Raw genomic sequence first — 17,606 nt, 5'->3', positions numbered from 1 at the left:
GCATAAAATAAATAGAGGATATTTGTTGGTTTCGGTAGCATATCGAATTTAATTCACGAGTGATCATAGAAATTTATATTTTCACGAGTGGCGTAGCCACGAGTGAAAATATTTTTTTCTATGATCACGAGTGAATTAAATTCGATATGCTACCGAAACCAACAAATTTTCTTTTTATTTTATGCTTATTTTTGTAGTTTTGTTAATTTTCCGAATTTGCCTCATTAAGTTTCCCCGTGGGGTGCCTCAATTTTTAGAACGCACAAAGAACTTACTACACAAGAAAATAGTTCACATCTGTAAAAAGTGTATTACTATTAAAATCAATGTTTTATTCAACATATATCTTTTTCATACTTTATACATTCAATATTATTACAAACAATAGTTTAATTTAAATTATTATGAAATTAATAGTGTTGCATATACTGGCGTAGTAATTTGTGTATTCAACTGATCTCAAAGTTACGAAAGTGCTCGCCATGTTGAACAACACTTTTACGACTTGCTGGATTAATAACACATAACTGGATTAAACTAGGAACGCAAACATATTTCAACAGTGTTTTTGTGCTAAATGGTTTCGATATCAATCACTGTCACTCTCTGCAATAAGACGGATTCGCTTGTAGTGTCGCTGTACAGGGGAATCTGCGGTTACCGCCGGTGTACGGGATGGAGATTGCCTCTGGTGATTGACTACGTTCTGTGTCTGGGAAAGGCCCATGTAAGATTCAGAGTTGTGAAAATTAAATGTTACATTGCCCTGGAAATGTGAGTTGACAAAAAATCCTCGGGCCATCGGAAAATCACTTGATGCAGGTGTGGCTGACGCAGTGGCAGTGGCTGTGCGGTTGTGCTTTTCAACTGACTGGTTTGAATGAGAAAGTATTTTTGAAATATTTTTTGACTGTTCCTTGTTCAAACTGCTGTAATTATTTAAGCTGTTAATATTTCTGTGCCCTGAAATCTGTATTATTTGATGAGCAGGAACATTCTCGTCATTCAGCTTCTGAATCAAGTGCTTTCTTGCACTGAAAAAAGTTTATTTCTATGGTAAAAATAAAATCGATATTCAACGGTACACATGACATATTACATAAGATATAAGTTGTAATTGTTTTGTGTGCTCTTGAAACACTTCAATAAATACATGGTGGTCTGTCAAGTACTGGATGTAATGGAACCGGAAAGTAGAGGAATAGTACTAGTCGAGTACAGGAGATTTTATGAATTAAAATTTTGAGTGTTGTAGCATGTAAATTGGACAAACAACACCTACTTAATAAATGGGAGGTAAGTGATTTTTATTATATATTTTAGTCTTGTTATGAAAGTAGTGTATATAATATGGGGTTTTGACCTGTATGGGGTGATTCTTGGCTCTTGAATACCAGCATCTGTTTTCATCTCGGTCATTATGCTGTATAGCTTGTTTATTCCCATGGCAGACTTCCTGAACCAGCATTGCTGTGTCTTGTTGCCAGGAGTTAAGAAGAAGGGGCTGTCTTCTGTCATCATGTCAACAGGGCGTTTGTCGGCATATAGCTTGTAGAGATGCACCGGATCTCTGTCAGGTTGTTCGGGAACTGCATATGCCAGTGGCTTGACTTTCCTATGAATAGTTAAAATGTGTGTTGCATTAAATGTTTTGTTTAAATTAAATACTATTCCAACAAAAGTGAAGTCTACTGTATATTAATAATACAAATAAGAATTATATTGTAAAAAAGGTCTATAAATTAACTTGTGATAATAGAAAATATATATTTTCAATTGTGGCTTCGCCACTCGTAAAAATAATAATTTCTATGATCACTCGTGAAATAAAATCGATATTCTACCTTAACCAACACATATCCTCCATGTTTGTATTATTTTTACTAAAGAAAAATTCCATTTAAATATTTTATAAACAGTACCAGTTTTTATATAAATAAAAAATTATCAATTCAGATTTGTGTACAAATATATTAAAGTAGGAAAATCACCTTATATCCCTAGGATTTTCACCAGTACGGGTTTTTGTCTGACGCTCAGTGTCGAAGGTGATGAATTCTTCACCAGTTTCAAAATCGATTCCAAGGCTGACATCACCCCAGCATAGGGTGTGAATTTCCTTGCCGGTTCTCATCCCAAAATGGGTTGTACATATAAGCCACAGTGAGTGTAATTGAGCTCTTGGGCTTGATTCTCCCAGAGTTTTAGCTGCGTACATAGCTTCAATATGTTCATTTGTTAATGCCTGGGCTTGATGCGGTTTATTTCCATAACCTTCTTTTTTCAGAGCTTTTTGTTTACTTTTTAATACTTCCCTCACTTTGGCAAATTGAGGGTCATTTATCAAAGAGTGCTTGTAGTTCATGTGCCTTAAATGCCTGTCGATTGAGCTTAAAAATGCCCTCAAAGATGTGGGTTCATACTCTGATCCATCTTTTTTAGTCACACCCAACAAAAACTCGCAGACCAGAGGGTTCAATTCATGAGGAGGTATATTTTCAATATTTCTTGCCTCATTTTTGTGACTTTTTAGGAAAGTTTTGAAAAGTCTGATGTCATTGTCGGTTTTCTTTTTTGTATTTAAATTTTCGTTTTCAAGCAGAAAGCTATCCACACTTACAGATCTGAAATTCCTTGTTGGTGTTGATGTTGGGTTTTGTTCTTTTTCTTCCTGTGTTGATGCTGTTACCAGTGGATGTGGGGCTGATGTTGCTGCTCCTGCTGTTGGTGCTGCTGATGTTATTTCTTGTGATTTTGAAGCGCTGTCATCATCTTGTTCATTCATTTCATTAAAAAAGTCATCAAAGTCAAAGATATTTGAGAAAAGAAGATTTATTTCATTGTTTTCCAATTCATCCATTGTTGTTAAAGAGTTAAGCAGCAGACGAAATAATTATGTTTAAGGGAGGTAAATGTGTGTTTCAGGTTCAAGTAGACTAGTCTCCCTTGAATGAAAATTGCAATTGAGGCTCACCATGGGGTTATTGGGGAAGTAGTTCCAGTATCTAACTGAAACAGTGAAAAATAACGATATTTTTCACTGTTATGTTTCACTGTTTGAAACAGTGAAATACCACTTTTATTTCACTGATATTTCTCTATAAACCACCGGAAAGCATAAAATAAAAATTCTAAGTGTAATCAATGGAGTAAATAAATATTGGTTTAGAAGGGAATTTATTCGCTAATTTTCCATGTTACCAGTGTATGTACTCGGCTTTGACATAATACCGTGGATTTTCAATATTTCCGTCTTTCAGAAATATGTTGATTACATATCGATCGGGACTTTTAATCGATCTAGTAGACTTCAATATTCTGTAAATCGGTGGAACAGGTTTTATTAAAGACAATCGATGAATGAAACTGAAAATGACTTAAAAACATGTATACAAATACGATCTAAAGAATGTTTTCAAAATGATTACATAAGAACTCGGCGGATATTATATTCAATGCACATCGAGGTAAGTCTGTGTTATTGATTTTAAATAAACAATAGTTTATTCTGTCGCTGTTTAAATGTATTAAATTCACTCATTCAATGCTGCATTTAATGAAGTTTAATACTCTTTCAATAATCGGAGGAACATCGCCATCAAATAGGTTTAAAATAGGAAATGCATGAGATGATAGGCTATGAAGAAATTAATATATTATTTATGACACGTGTTTTTTAATTTGAAAGAAAACTACCTATACGGTTTAAAACGCCAAAGTGATTGAAATAGTAAATGTTATATTTTGGTCGTGCTCTGTTAAAAAGGTATACATGCATGTGCGTTAAGTTTGGTCCCAGATTAGCCTGTGCAGCCCGCATGGGCTTATCATGGACGACACTCTCCGACTTAATTGGATTTTTGCTAAGAATAGATTTTTCTTTAAACAAAAAAATATCATAAAACCGGAAAGTGTCGCTCCTGATTAGCCTGTCCGGACTGCACAGGCTTATCTGGAACACATGCATTAAACCACCTTTTCACAGAGCAGGACCCATATTTAAACTTCAAACATGTGCTTCAGGATAATGATTGATTTAATAAACCATGACATGTAAGTAATTTGAAGAGATTTAGATCAATTGTCCTAAATTGAGATCATCGTTTCGTATAATATTAAACGCGCATTATTAAAAGATCAAAGGTGTTTATATTGAGTTTAATCAAAGTATGCTATAAAATGCTTGGGTATGACTAATCGCGTGTTTAAAACAAAGTAATAAAATACATATACAGTACTCTGTCGAGGTGCAACGACGTTTTTGCAGTCAATTATTTCACATTCTATTTAAATGAGTATACTTATTCTAAATCAGAAAGTCATAGTATTGATTGCACAATAAAAAACGTGTTCACAAAAAGAAAACGACCATTTGCTATTACAAGTAATACCTTATCTACATGTACGATTTAAGAGTGGATGCGACGTTGGACTATGTAAGGTAGATATACTAATACTGGATTTTTATTGTACGCATTTGAAAGGAGCGGAGCCAGGGGTCCTGTGCCAGAAAAATCTTACTATCGTATTATCTTTAGCCTTAAAATATTAACAGTCGTGTTCAGTCTGCACGTAGGATCGGAACATATCTATCATCATATTATAAAAGATTGATACATTGTTACTAGTGTTTAAAAAGTACCTCAAATGAAGAAGTAACTTTATTGAATATTGATATCAATGTATGTTAATTTTATCATGTGGTATGTGTATGTGAAGTTAAGAATATTTTCACATAATTTCACAGAATCTGAGATGACCTAACCGATAGGTCATATAATATTAAAACATATTATAATTAAAATGGCTAGGTTCGTTTCGGTGGTTCATGAAAACACTTGTTTTGAAGTCAAACGCGACTTATATAAATGAAATGCGGTATCAAGTCATTTCACCTACTTGAATTAAGATTTCTATCATTATGAACATGTGAGTTTGACGTATATATCTGTAGAATCAGATTTTGTTTCATTACAAGGATATGAAGCATATGTAAACGTCAAAAAAACGGCATCATGATAATAGTGTTTGACTTTCCTGCGTTATTATCATTGCATTATCATTCTTTATCAAGAGAAATCAAAGCCCAGCATTCGCTCAAAATTGACTTTTATTTATTATTGCTGTTTTAAGTGTACGTTTCAGTATGGAGGTATGTTTTAGAACGCTAAATACCGCTAGAATTAATGGAATATCATTACTGGGTAAATCGAACGCAGTAACAAATTAATTTAACCCTTAACGACTTTTTTTATACTAAATTCAAGTTTCAAAGGCATCATTTCCAACCCTTAGATACTGAGGAGCAACAAACAGCATAAAACCTGAACAGACTGCGAGTTAATCGCAAGCTGTTCTGGTTTTATGCTGTTTGCACAAAGCCATTTTTACTTTGCTTCTGAGTGCGAAATGGTTAAATACAATGTTTTACAACGGATCCGTGCGTTGGTAACCTGATAGAACTAAACTCTCGGTTGATAGTTCAATTTGAACCCTACACTGAACGCATTTACTACAACACTTAAAAATAAAGAAAATGAATTAACAACTTGTAACAGTATAGCGAGATAATGACAAGCATTGAAACGTGCTTTGACAGTTCTTTTGATACCGTCACGACCATTGACCAAAAGCGTGACTGGATTTGGATAAGAGACCGTCTATGACAACTTCGGTTAATCGTTATGAAATAAAGATTCGAGGTCCATGGGCGTCCGCACATAGGGGCAAATGGGGTCAGCTGACCCCCCCCCCCCTGGAAAATCGGTTAGCGAAAAAGATAGTTGAATATGGAAAAATCTATACGTGTAAAATTATGATTCCTGAATTGAACAATTCGGGTCAGCATGACCCCTGGTTAGTTTCAAACAAACATCAACTCCCATTACATGTAAACAAGTCATGGATGCGATTATTGCACAATTTATTTTCTCTCAAAACATTGTTTCAAACATGATACATTCGTGCAAAATCGAGGGGAGGAGTCAATCAATTAACATTAATTCAGTCCCTGAATAGGAAGTGAAGGCGACGTGGGTCTCTGCCGAATTTCTCGATGATTTTTTGTATCGCGTACCATTTTGGTAGAAAGTCAACAACACCTACAAGGTAAAAAGAGAAATGTACTTCGACGTACAATTTGTGCGTCGAAGTACAATAATTGTACGTCGAGTACAAATATGAAATACACTTCGAAGTATATATTTGTACGTCGAAGTACAATTTGTACTTCGACGTACATGTTTTTATCCCATCATCAGACGTGCATTGTCGAAATAAACCACTGTGGAATAAATTTTCCTCTATTTCAGCAGTGCTGAAATATAGCTGTCACGCGCGGCAAAGAATGTTCATATTACTCGGAATCAACTATAAAGTAATCATCTTTAGTAAAAAATCGAATCAGATTCAACGAAACAAACAATTTGATACCAAGATGTAATATATTTTTAAAACATAATGCAACTCAAAAAGCAAATAAACACTATTTACAAATATTAAGTGCGCGTACTCGTGACGTCATTATTAACACGTTATACGACACAGTGCATGTTGTTTCACGCTAAAGATTCAGTTGTTTAGTGTCTTTTTTTTCATTATTTCTTAAAAATCGGGGAGGTAGAGGTATGATAAACAGAAAAACAGGTTAGTTACTGATCTTTTTGTAATATATTAGGCTCGACACGATTAAAATAATGAAACAATGTTTGCTTAAAATATCTTTGGGATTTTCCGTCTAGTTCGATTTTCCTATTCTATTTAAAAGAAATAATTTACGACCAAGAAAATTAATGGGATAAATCGAATACTAGGTCGGTGCCGAATAAAGCAAAGTTTATCTTGCTCGGCACGAAAATCTGAACCACTCGCCAAGGCTCGTGGTTCAGATTTTCTAAGCCTCGCAAAATAAACTTTGCTTTATTCGGCACCGACCTAGTATTCTCTATTTTAACACATAATGCAACTCAAAAAGCAAAAAAAAACATTATTTACAAATATTAAGTGCGCGTACTCGTGACGTCATTATTAACACGTCATACGACACATTGCATGTTCTTTCACGCTAAAGCTGCAGTTGTTTAGTGGTTTTTTTGTTCATTATTTCTTAAAAATCGGGGACGTAGAGGTATGATAAACAGAAAAACAGGTTAGTTACTGATCTTTTTGTAATGTATTAGGCTCGGCACGTTTAAAATAATGAAAACATGTTTGCCTAAAATAACTTTGGGATTTTCCGTGTAATTCGATTTTCCTATTCTATTTTTAAAGAAATAATTTACGACTAAGAAAATTGATGGGATAAATCGAATACTAGGTCGGTGCCGAATAAAGAAAAGTTTATTTTGCTCGGCACGAAAATCTGAACCACTCGCCAAGGCTCGTGGTTCAGATTTTCTAAGCCTCGCAAAATAAACTTTGCTTTATTCGGCACCGACCAAGTATTCTTTATGTACTTCGACGTACAAATTTTCTGAACAGCCAATCAAAACACTCGTCTCTTGAGCTAGTACACCACCCCCCCCCCAAAAAAAAAAAAACAATCAGAAGGGGCGAGTTCCTGATGCAAATTTCAGGATCCATGTTCTGGAGAACCTGGGCCTAGCGCATGTGCGTAAAGTGTCTTACCACATTAGCCTGTGCAGTCCTCACAGGCTTATCGCTGTCCGCTTTAATGAACGTTTTCATTTAAAGAAAATCTCTTCAAACAGAAAATCCATTTTAGGCGAATGTGCGGGCTACACTGGCTAATCATGTATGGCACGTGCATTGAGGACAATGTTCCCAGGTCGAAGTCCTTGTCACAGGTTGTTTTGTTCGAAATAATCATGGATCAAATGTTTTTCTTTAAAAAAATATGAATATTGAATGCTATGTCAGTAAGGCCACGGTGTAACATCCAATGTCACACTATTTCTAATGTGTTTTCGTGCTATGACATTTATGGATACCACGTGTAAGTGGTTATAATCCAACAAATTGTTCTTTTAGAAAACCAAAAACATATCATTCATAACTTAACAAAATGCACTGTACTTAACAAATGCGAGAGATGTCATAAGTATCACTCAAAAAAATGTGCAATAACAAAAAATTATACAACTTAATAAAACAGTGTAGGCAATTTCTAGATACATTTATTTAAGTGTATTGTATAGAAATACGAAAACACGAAACAAATTAACCTGTTCTTATTATACGTCATATTTACCATCAAACTCTTTTTCCACAATGTGATGTTACTCATTTAATCTGTGTTTCGTTGCCCGTGAAATTCCACGCACAAAAAAGTATTGAAAGTATATTTATAATTAAGAAAATACAGTTTACATAAAAGAAAGCGAAAATCATTTAAATGTAAAGTAAACATTTTCTTCGAGGACGCGCGTGCTTTGTTGAAGTAGCAACTTCGGTATTCCAAGTTGAGGAGAGTTGGGTCGATTTGTTTGATTACAACAGAACATGCTAAACATGAGTTTCGTTTATTCGCATGCTATTCAATTAAAGGTGAAAGCTCGCTCTGGTTGCTATCTATCAACGAACATTTCCTTTCAAGGGAATGGACAATTAAGACGGTTGTGTCAATATATTGATTGTTTACTATGATAACGTTAAGAGGTACTTTCCGTACGTAACTGCGTATTTAAAATAATGTTTAGCGAAGCTTTAGTTGACTCGTTCAAAGATTTTCGAATTTTTGAAAAGTGATATTCAATTTTTTTACTAATAATCTTTTTTTTATAAAATAGTCCATACTTATTAAAATAGCAAGAAAAACAACACGTTGATTAATACGATTGCCTGCCCTGGGATTCGAACCCGGAGCCCCTGGAATCAAGAGGCTTACGTGCTGCTACTGCGCACGCATGTTGAGTGTTTCTTCACAAAACGTAAATGCTAAACTATCATTAAAGTATTTTTCAAATTACGTTTCGACTCGTTGTAATTGTTCTCATTTCGAATTAGTTTTATTCATTAGTAAGCATTTTTCTAAGTCAGTAGTGATATTTCGCTTGTGAGTAATGCGTACATTCTTTTATGAATCTTTTACAAACATTTTGAAAATCGTCATTTTTTACTTAACAGTGAACAAATTCCTTTAATAATTGATATAGATAACACAATAAGTAATCGCAACATGTAAGAAAAAATCGTCATGTTTTACCAAACAGTGCACAAGCCCCTTTATTGTTTAGTTATTAATATACATGTTGATCAATAAATTAGTAATCGCAATATATAAGTCGATTCGTTGCTTTTCAAATCAGTCGGAAGGACGATTTCATGTCATGTATTAGAAATTTGAGAGTTGAATCTAGATCATGTTGTAAATATTCGAATGGAAAATGAAAAGATAACATTGAAAAATGCCAAAGCCTGGATGACAGCTATTAACATACCTAGGGATACTTTATAATAATTATAAAAACAGTCAAGCGAATAGACCAAGTTAAATGTATTGATGTGCAAACACGCTTACGATTTCGTTATTGTCATCGCGAGGTCAGAATATAATTTAATATAGGTGTTAAGCATTTAACAATGCTTATGGGATTAACTTTTCTGTAAAGCCTTGAGCTAATGTTATCTTAAAGAATTAAGTGAAGGTATAAACAGGTAATTGTAACGACTTTGTGAAATTATTAGCTTACCATGAATAGTAAGATATATTTATCAGTGGCAAAATAACCCAATTGAAAAAGGGGTCAATATACATGAGTCTCACTCTGTGAAAATAGGGTTCAAAGCATGTGCGTAAAGTGTCGTCCCAGATAAGCCTGTGCAGTCCGCACAGGCTAATCAGGGACGACACTTTACGCTTTTATAATATTTTTCGTTTAAAGAAAGTCTCTTCTTAGCTAAAATTCAGTTTAGGCGGAATGTGTCGTCCCTGATAAGCCTGTGCGGACGACACTTTACGCACATGCATTAAACCCCCTTTTCACAGAAAACGGCTATTATACATTACATTGTATACATGAGCCTCTGTCTGGGAAAACCAGGCTAAATACATCTGCGTGAAGTGACTCCCAGATTTGCCTGTACAGTCCGCACAGGCTAATCATGTACAGTCCGCACAGGCTAATCATGTACAGTCCGCACAGGCTAATCATGTACAGTCCGCGAAGGCTAATCATGTACAGTCCGCACAGGCTAATCATGTACAGTCCGCACAGGCTAATCATGTACAGTCCGCACAGGCTAATCATGTACAGTCCGCACAGGCTAATCATGTACAGTCCGCACAGGCCAATCATGTACAGTCCGCACAGGCTAATCATGTACAGTCCGCACAGGCTTATCATGTACAGTCCGCACAGGCTAATCATGTAGAGTCCGCACAGGCTAATAATGTACAGTCCGCACAGGCTAATCATGTACAGTCCGCACAGGCTAATCATGTACAGTCCACACAGGCTTATCATGTACAGTCCGCACAGGCTAATCATGTACAGTCCGCACAGGCTAATCATGTACAGTCCGCACAGGCTAATCATGTACAGTCCGCACAGGCTTATCATGTAAAGTCCGCACAGGCTTATCATGTACAGTCCGCACAGGCTAATCATGTACAGTCCGCACAGGCTTATCATGTACCGTCCGCACAGGCTAATCAAGGACGACATGTACAGTCCGCACAGGCTAATCAAGGACGACACTTTCCGCTGCTATGTTATTTTCGTAAAAGGAAGTCTCTCTTAGCGAAAATCCAGTTCAGATAGAAAGTGTCGCCCTGATTAGCCTGTGTGTACTGCACAGGTAAATCTCCGACGACACTTTACAAACATGCATTTTACCTGAGAAATGCTCATATGTAACCCAGCAAATTAGAGTTCTGTCGAAGACCTTTTTATAAACTATGTTGAATTATTCCGTCATGTGTCGCGTTTGTCCAAGACAGTTTTCCCGTGTGTTATTATGCTTCTAGGAAAAACAAATGCTGTATAAATACTGCGAACTGGTCTGTCATACAACAACAGGTGTATTGTCTTGAAGCAGTGTTCTCAGTCGTATTGAAAAATTGCTCGAACATTCACTATCATCAAATGTTCTACTAACAATGATTTAATCAAGCATACAAATGTGCTTCATAAATGCCTTCATTATAAATAAAACTTTTCAGCGAATTATTTAATAATTTCCGTGACGTATCAGTATGGTTTCTGTACATGATTTTTCCTCAGTGACAACATCATGCATGACACGAGCGTTAGCGATCGGCGCGGTACTCCTTCACGCACCACCACCCCCGGGCGACCCCGTTCACAGCGGGAGCTGTATCACCCTGCGGTCCAAGATCTCAGCGAGCAGGCGGCAAGAAACGGTGCTCAGGCGCCACCGGGTTGGTTATTTCTTCTGACCATCACTGACAATTTGGCCCTCTGAGCGGCACAATGTTTGTTCTGATTGCGGGGTGGGTTTATAGCACTCATTCTGTAAGTCATAGATTACTATGAGGTCCTTCCGCGCTTTATATTGTATTTTGTATGAACCCTTTGTGTGTCCACTGTCCAAGACCTCTAACCTTTTTTTCACGACTCACGCAAGCTGGGAAGAATTCCAGCTATTAAATTGTTATCAACAATAAATCGGACATAGTAAGCTAATATTAAGGACTTGTTTGCAATGACGTGTTCATTTTCTTCGTGAACATAATATGTCAGTTCAGAGAAATATAGCACACGTTTAATTGAATAAAAATAGATAAATAAAGACTACTATTCAGTGCGTTTGTTGATTGCAATCTCCCGCTGCAGACGAGGGCATCCTCAGCGTCGTGAGCTCATGTACACCACGCGGCGCGCGCACAGGGGACGGCAGCTACTCGGAGAAGTTCCAGACGCCGACGCCGCTCCTGAGCCAGTACTGCCCGGAAGAGGCGATCCGGGCGTCCCCGACCGCCACAATGTGCTTCAACAGTCACCACACTGAGTACCTCGAGGATCTCCACCGACAGCGCGTCCTCGTTTCAGGTCACACGTCACATCTACGTTCAGACGATGGTTTATGATTGTGCGTAAAGTGTCGTCCCAGATTAGCAGATGCAGTTCGCACAGGCTAATCAGGGACAACACTTTCCGTCTAAACTTGATTTCCGCTAAGAAAAGGAGCCTTGTGCTCCTCAAAAAGGGGAAAATGTCTTCCCTTATAAGCGTGTGTGGGCCGCACATGTTTATCTCAGATGACACTTTACGCTCATGCATTTAACCTGGTTTTCCTCAAGGATCTGCAACGGCAGAATGGCCTTGTCGCTTGTCAGTCGTAAAAAGCGTGGCGACATGCGGCACACATTGTGTGGCGCTGATTCCAAGATTACATTTGTTTTGGCAATAGCATAAAACGAATGTAGGAAAGTGAAGATTAGTGAATCTAGGATAACAGCGCTTTGCGCAGAAAAGCATGGAACTTTATTAACTCTTTGAATATCTGTACGATGATGCATCAGAATCAAGTATGTTACATAAACAAAATAAACTCTGTTTTCAAATGTTTTTTTTTATATTTGAATAACCATACTTTTCATATTTAAAATATTATATCCTTATTTTTAACACAGCTCACCAACGCCGGAAATTACACTCGCGCATCCGGCGCTCCAAATCAACGCCGGCCGGTGGTGGCAGACGTTTCAATGGTAGCGTACCGGATATGATGTCAGATAAGTTCCGGAACTCCGTCAATTCCTCCGACGATGACTCGGACAAGCTCGAGTTTGTCATCACAAACCGACCCAACCTGGACGAGAAGAATTTCAAAGAACGGTAAGCATGCGCGCTCGAGATTTTATTACGTGAACCGGATTGTCGCTCATATGGTTAGTGAACCAGGAACTTAGTTGTTTCAAACTTAAAAGGGCCTTTTCACAGATTTTGGAATGTATTAAATTTTTTTAATTAAAAGTCTTACACTGATAAATGTAAACATGGGATATAAAAAGCTCTAGTGAAATCAAAACAAGAATAAAATTAAAATAAGAAAAAGTAACCCTCAACTGGGCTCGAACCACTGACCCTGGAGTAAAGGTCAATCGATTTTACCACTCAGCTATCAATGCTCATACAATGAGTGGTGTATCTGATACTTTATATAAGCAATCCTCGCTGTATCTCAAAATATAACGAAAACAACAGAACTTCTCAAATTATTCAATCGTTTCGCGTTGCAACGCTTTATAATTTTCAGGATTTTAAATCGTCAAAAGATGCATATAATTGATCTTTTAGCGATGGTATTACTGTTTCCCTACAAACGTCATAACTACAACGAATCTGAAACTACTCGAACCACTGACCCTGGAGTAAAGGTCAATCGATTTTACCACTCAGCTATCAATGCTCATACAATGAGTGGTGTATCTGATACTTTATATAAGCAATCCTCGCTGTATCTCAAAATATAACGAAAACAACAGAACTTCTCAAATTATTCAATCGTTTCGCGTTGCAACGCTTTATAATTTTCAGGATTTTAAATCGTCAAAAGATGCATATAATTGATCTTTTAGCGATGGTATTACTGTTTCCCTACAAACGTCATAACTACAACGAATCTGAAACTTTTTTATTTTTAATTTTGTCAATTAACATAAACGTGAAAAAGCCCCTTTAAAGCGTTTTAATTGCTAACAAAAAATGACTTAATTGGTAAGCTAAAAAACAAAGAGCCTTATCTAGAATCGTACTTACCTGCGAGGAATTACTGAAACGGTCTCTACAGATGTGCGGGACATTAATTGCCTCTCGAAAGAGCTTCAAATATATCTGTTTTTATCGTCCATTACATAATGATAACATATCTGGCATCGTCTATAAAGTTACCCAAAGCAGTAAAATATCATAAATGCATTCGGGCATTTGAACATAGACAATACTTTTTTTTTGCTTTATAGCAAACACAGATTTTAAAGCAATAAGGCTTACTCTATGCTTTGCAATCGAAATATAGATAATTCCGATGTTGGTTTGTACATTAATAAAATGCACAGTGATTTGTTTTATGGCAAAATGATATTGCACTTGTATACACTTGACTTGAAACCTTGACATTGAAAGTATTGTTAAGCAAATACAAACAGCTGAGCCTGAATGTAGATGGGAATTTACATGCGACTTATCATTTATTTTAACTGTAACATGTCGTAGACTTATGTTTATTGCAGTTCTCAATAATCAAACGAAGTGATGTTGTTATCTGAACATGTTCTACATTAAATAAGCCACGCTCTGCGAAAGCTGGACTTAATGCATGTGCGTAAAGTGTCGTCCTAGATTAACCTGTGAAGTCCGCACAAGCTTATCAGGGCGACAGGTTCCGCCTAAACTTGATTTTTTCTCTAAGAAGAGACTTCCTTTAAAAAGCAATACAAGCGGAAAGTATCGCCCCTGATTTTCCAGTGCAGAGTGCACTTGCTAATCTCGCATTACACTTTACGCACACTCATTGACTCCTGCTTTCCCCAATAAAGCTATTCTGCGTTGCCTGTTTCAGCATCAACTATCGGCTGACCAACCGGACAAAGCCTAAAACCGCGCACGCTGTTCTCATGCCAAACGGCGCGCCTCTCTCGATGGTAAACGGCTACACACAAACGCTCATTCAAAACTACCCACAGTACACACAGAAATACTGCAGCTGGCTCACCAGTGGCTTTAAGGTCCAGAGCGTCCGGTCCAGCAATCGCGCGCCGACGGTATACAGCCACGCGCGGCCGCCCCCGCCACTCCTCCAGTACATCAACCGGCCGCGGACGGTGGCGGGAACCAGTCGCTTTGGCCCGAAGAAAGCACGTTCCGTGAGCAGCATGGGCGTGGTCGGGACTCAAAAAACTCACACGCAGAAACTGGAGTTTCCCGGGGGTCAGAGAGTGATCATTCGCACGGGAGGGTTTATCGGGACAAAGAAGTATATCACGTAATGACGTAATACAACCTTTGAAAACTAGATTATATTGGAAATACAATGGTCGCAAATGGCGACGGTGATTTAGCCTCGGGTCGGATACAGTGATTAAAGACAGATTTATGTGGTAATTACTTGGTCCGCCTATATCACAGGCTGGGTATATGGTAACGAAAACATAGACATTGTTAACGATTTTATTTATCTGGGTGTAACCCTTAATTCTACAGGGAACTTTAATCTCAATACTAATACTTTGCGTGGTAAGGGCTTAAAAGCACTCAACGTATTGTTATCCAACCTGAAAACTTATAATTGTAAACCAAAGGTAGCTTTGCAGTTATTTGATGCTTTTGTATCTTCAATTATCACATACTCGTGCGAAATATGGGGTTTCTCAAAGTGTAGCGAGTTGGAAAAATTGCATCTTAATTAAATTCTGCAAAGCCGTTCTTGGTGTCAGAAAATCAACATCATTTGTAGCCGTTTACGGTGAACTTGGTAGACACCCGTTGTATATTAACAGATATGTACGTATCGTAAAATATTGGTTTAAAATAACTAGAAGCGAAAACATTATATTACGATATATATTTGAAGATGGTCTAATTGCCGTAAATGATAATACATTGAACTGGTTTGGGAAGGTAAGGGACTTTCTATCTAAGTACGGATTTAATTATGTTTGGTCTAATAACTCACAAATCAACGAGGTTAATTTTTTGTCTTTGTTTAAACAAAGAGTTATCGATGAATACTTACAAGAGTAGAATCGAGATATTAATGATAATAGGGTACTAATTGTATACAAAGCAATTAAAACAACATTTTCGTTTGAACCATATTAAGAGACGATTGTTTCAAGAAATTTAAGAACAGCGATTACGAAAATACCAATCTGTGCTCATAACCTGAGAATACAGACTGGAAGGTATGATAGATTAGAACGAGACTTACGACTCTGCCAAGTATGTGACAGTAATGAAATAGAAGATGAATACCACTTTTTGTTGAAATGTTCTAAATTTGCCCAAATTAGAGAAAACTACACTAAAACCAATTATAGAGTCAGACCTAGTATGTTCAAACTCACAATATTATTAACTACAGAAAATAAAAATGAAATGCTAAAGTTAGGAAAATTCATTTCAGAAGCACTCAACATTCGCAATTGTTATACCAAAAATAATGTATAATTTATACAATGTATTGGTTGTATAGTTTAAAATGTATATTGAATACAATATGACATTATGTGATATGCTATATTTGAACATGTATTGTTTTTAGTATATGATGATATAGATGTTGCATTCATATTAATTATATGTAATATCCGGTACTGTTTCGATACCTGATTTTGTGAGTGTAATTCGAATGTATAATGTGTGCTACTTCGAAAGTATAATTATTGTTATATTTCGAAATTAAAATTATTTTTATATTTTACTGATTATAGACTATGCCGATGTGTTATGATACAAGTTCAACTATAATTGTGCCGTTGTTACTTAAATTGTATGTGGTTTGGATGTGCACTGTTATATTCTATGCTCCTTCAAATTACAATTAATGTTTAACTTAATGATTACAAAAGTAGTAAAAAGCATTCATATGTAGCAATATACACTGTTAACATGTGATTTAAAACGAGTTTTGTTCAAGTATCTGTAAAGTTCACCCATAACTATTATATAACATTTCTGCTAAATCCACTTACTATATTCATGTATTTTGTATTATTGTTTTTGTTTAACACTAGAAACTGTAAAGTTTATGTGTAATAAAATTATGTTCTGTTCTGTTCTGCTTATATCACAGTAATGCCACGCGACAATCTGTTTATTGGAGATTTGCAGAAATAGCGGACTCGCAGTTGGAGTTATATATCTACACAAGATGCGAAATGTACTCAATAATATACACGCAGTGTTTTGAGATGTTGTTGAATAAGTAGAAACATTTTTATCAAAATTGTGTGTGTTTTCTACACACATCTTCACGCAATCAGTATTTGTTATTTACCATTTGCAGAGTTGGCAGAGCTTTTGTGAATTTTCAGATGCACAATGGAAATAAAGCCCACTATAATAAAATCTGTCTCTTTGACATCTCTGAGTAATTGGATGGAAGGTGAAAGGAAACACGTGAAAAGCCCAGTCAAAAAAGAGATATTGAACTGAAGAATTGAGGTTCCGTAATGTCCATATTAGACATCGAGTCGACAATAGACTGCTCTACAATTGATGATTTTTCAGGACTACGTTTTTTAAATGTACATATCTTTGTTGTTATAAGTTCGTCGCCTGTGCGATTTAAACTGTAAGTATGTGTACACTATGCAGTATTCATACACGTAACGAACGTCATGTCTATTAAAAATCAGGGCAAGAGCAAAGGAAAAAACTAGCGATGTGTGCCTGTTAGTTCAGTTGATTTCGTAAACAATTGGTGCAAGTCTTCTTACATAATGAAACGTCCTTACCAATTAGAATTTACACTCGGGACGGCTTTTATGATTCTTATGATAGTGTAATTTTCCGATTTTGTTTAAAAAAAAGGCATACAACTAATTTAGAAGTAGTTTATGATGAAGATGTTTTATTGTGTATAATTTAATAATTTGTATGAACAGTGTTGTTTTTGCGAGCTTTTTGATAGTCCGTGTAGCCATTCAGAAAGCATAACAATACCACTGTTATACTTGA

The 17,606-nt window shown here is 36.3% G+C and overlaps 2 protein-coding genes across 4 annotated transcripts; one reads left to right on the top strand and one right to left on the bottom strand.

Moving 5' to 3' along the window:
* Positions 1–311: 311 nt before the first annotated feature.
* Positions 312–2,860, bottom strand: LOC127877648 (uncharacterized). The gene is made up of 3 exons (XM_052423722.1): positions 1,992–2,860; positions 1,364–1,615; positions 312–1,034 (listed from the first exon to the last, which is right to left on the bottom strand). The coding sequence occupies exons 1-3, from the start codon at positions 2,858–2,860 to the stop codon at positions 590–592; spliced, it is 1,566 nt and encodes a 521-aa protein (XP_052279682.1). The 3' UTR covers positions 312–589.
* Positions 2,861–3,095: 235 nt separating this feature from the next.
* Positions 3,096–16,704, top strand: LOC127877649 (uncharacterized). 3 transcript variants are annotated; one of them, XM_052423725.1, is made up of 5 exons: positions 3,096–3,467; positions 11,184–11,341; positions 11,757–11,972; positions 12,557–12,761; positions 14,488–16,704. In XM_052423725.1, exons 2-5 carry the CDS (start codon positions 11,194–11,196, stop codon positions 14,912–14,914), a joined length of 996 nt encoding a protein of 331 aa, XP_052279685.1. In that variant the 5' UTR covers positions 3,096–3,467; positions 11,184–11,193; the 3' UTR covers positions 14,915–16,704. The 3 variants fall into 3 exon arrangements, with proteins under 3 accessions (XP_052279685.1, XP_052279683.1, XP_052279684.1); XM_052423723.1 differs by lacking the exon at positions 3,096–3,467 and adding an exon at positions 3,897–4,053; XM_052423724.1 differs by lacking the exon at positions 3,096–3,467 and adding an exon at positions 4,307–4,441.
* The last annotated feature ends 902 nt before the right edge of the window (positions 16,705–17,606 follow it).

This window comes from Dreissena polymorpha, chromosome 4 (genome assembly GCF_020536995.1).
Source record: "Dreissena polymorpha isolate Duluth1 chromosome 4, UMN_Dpol_1.0, whole genome shotgun sequence".
Lineage (NCBI taxonomy): Eukaryota > Metazoa > Mollusca > Bivalvia > Myida > Dreissenidae > Dreissena > Dreissena polymorpha.
The sequence above is the reverse complement of the archived record's forward strand: the minus strand, read 5'-3'. Positions and strand labels throughout refer to the sequence as shown.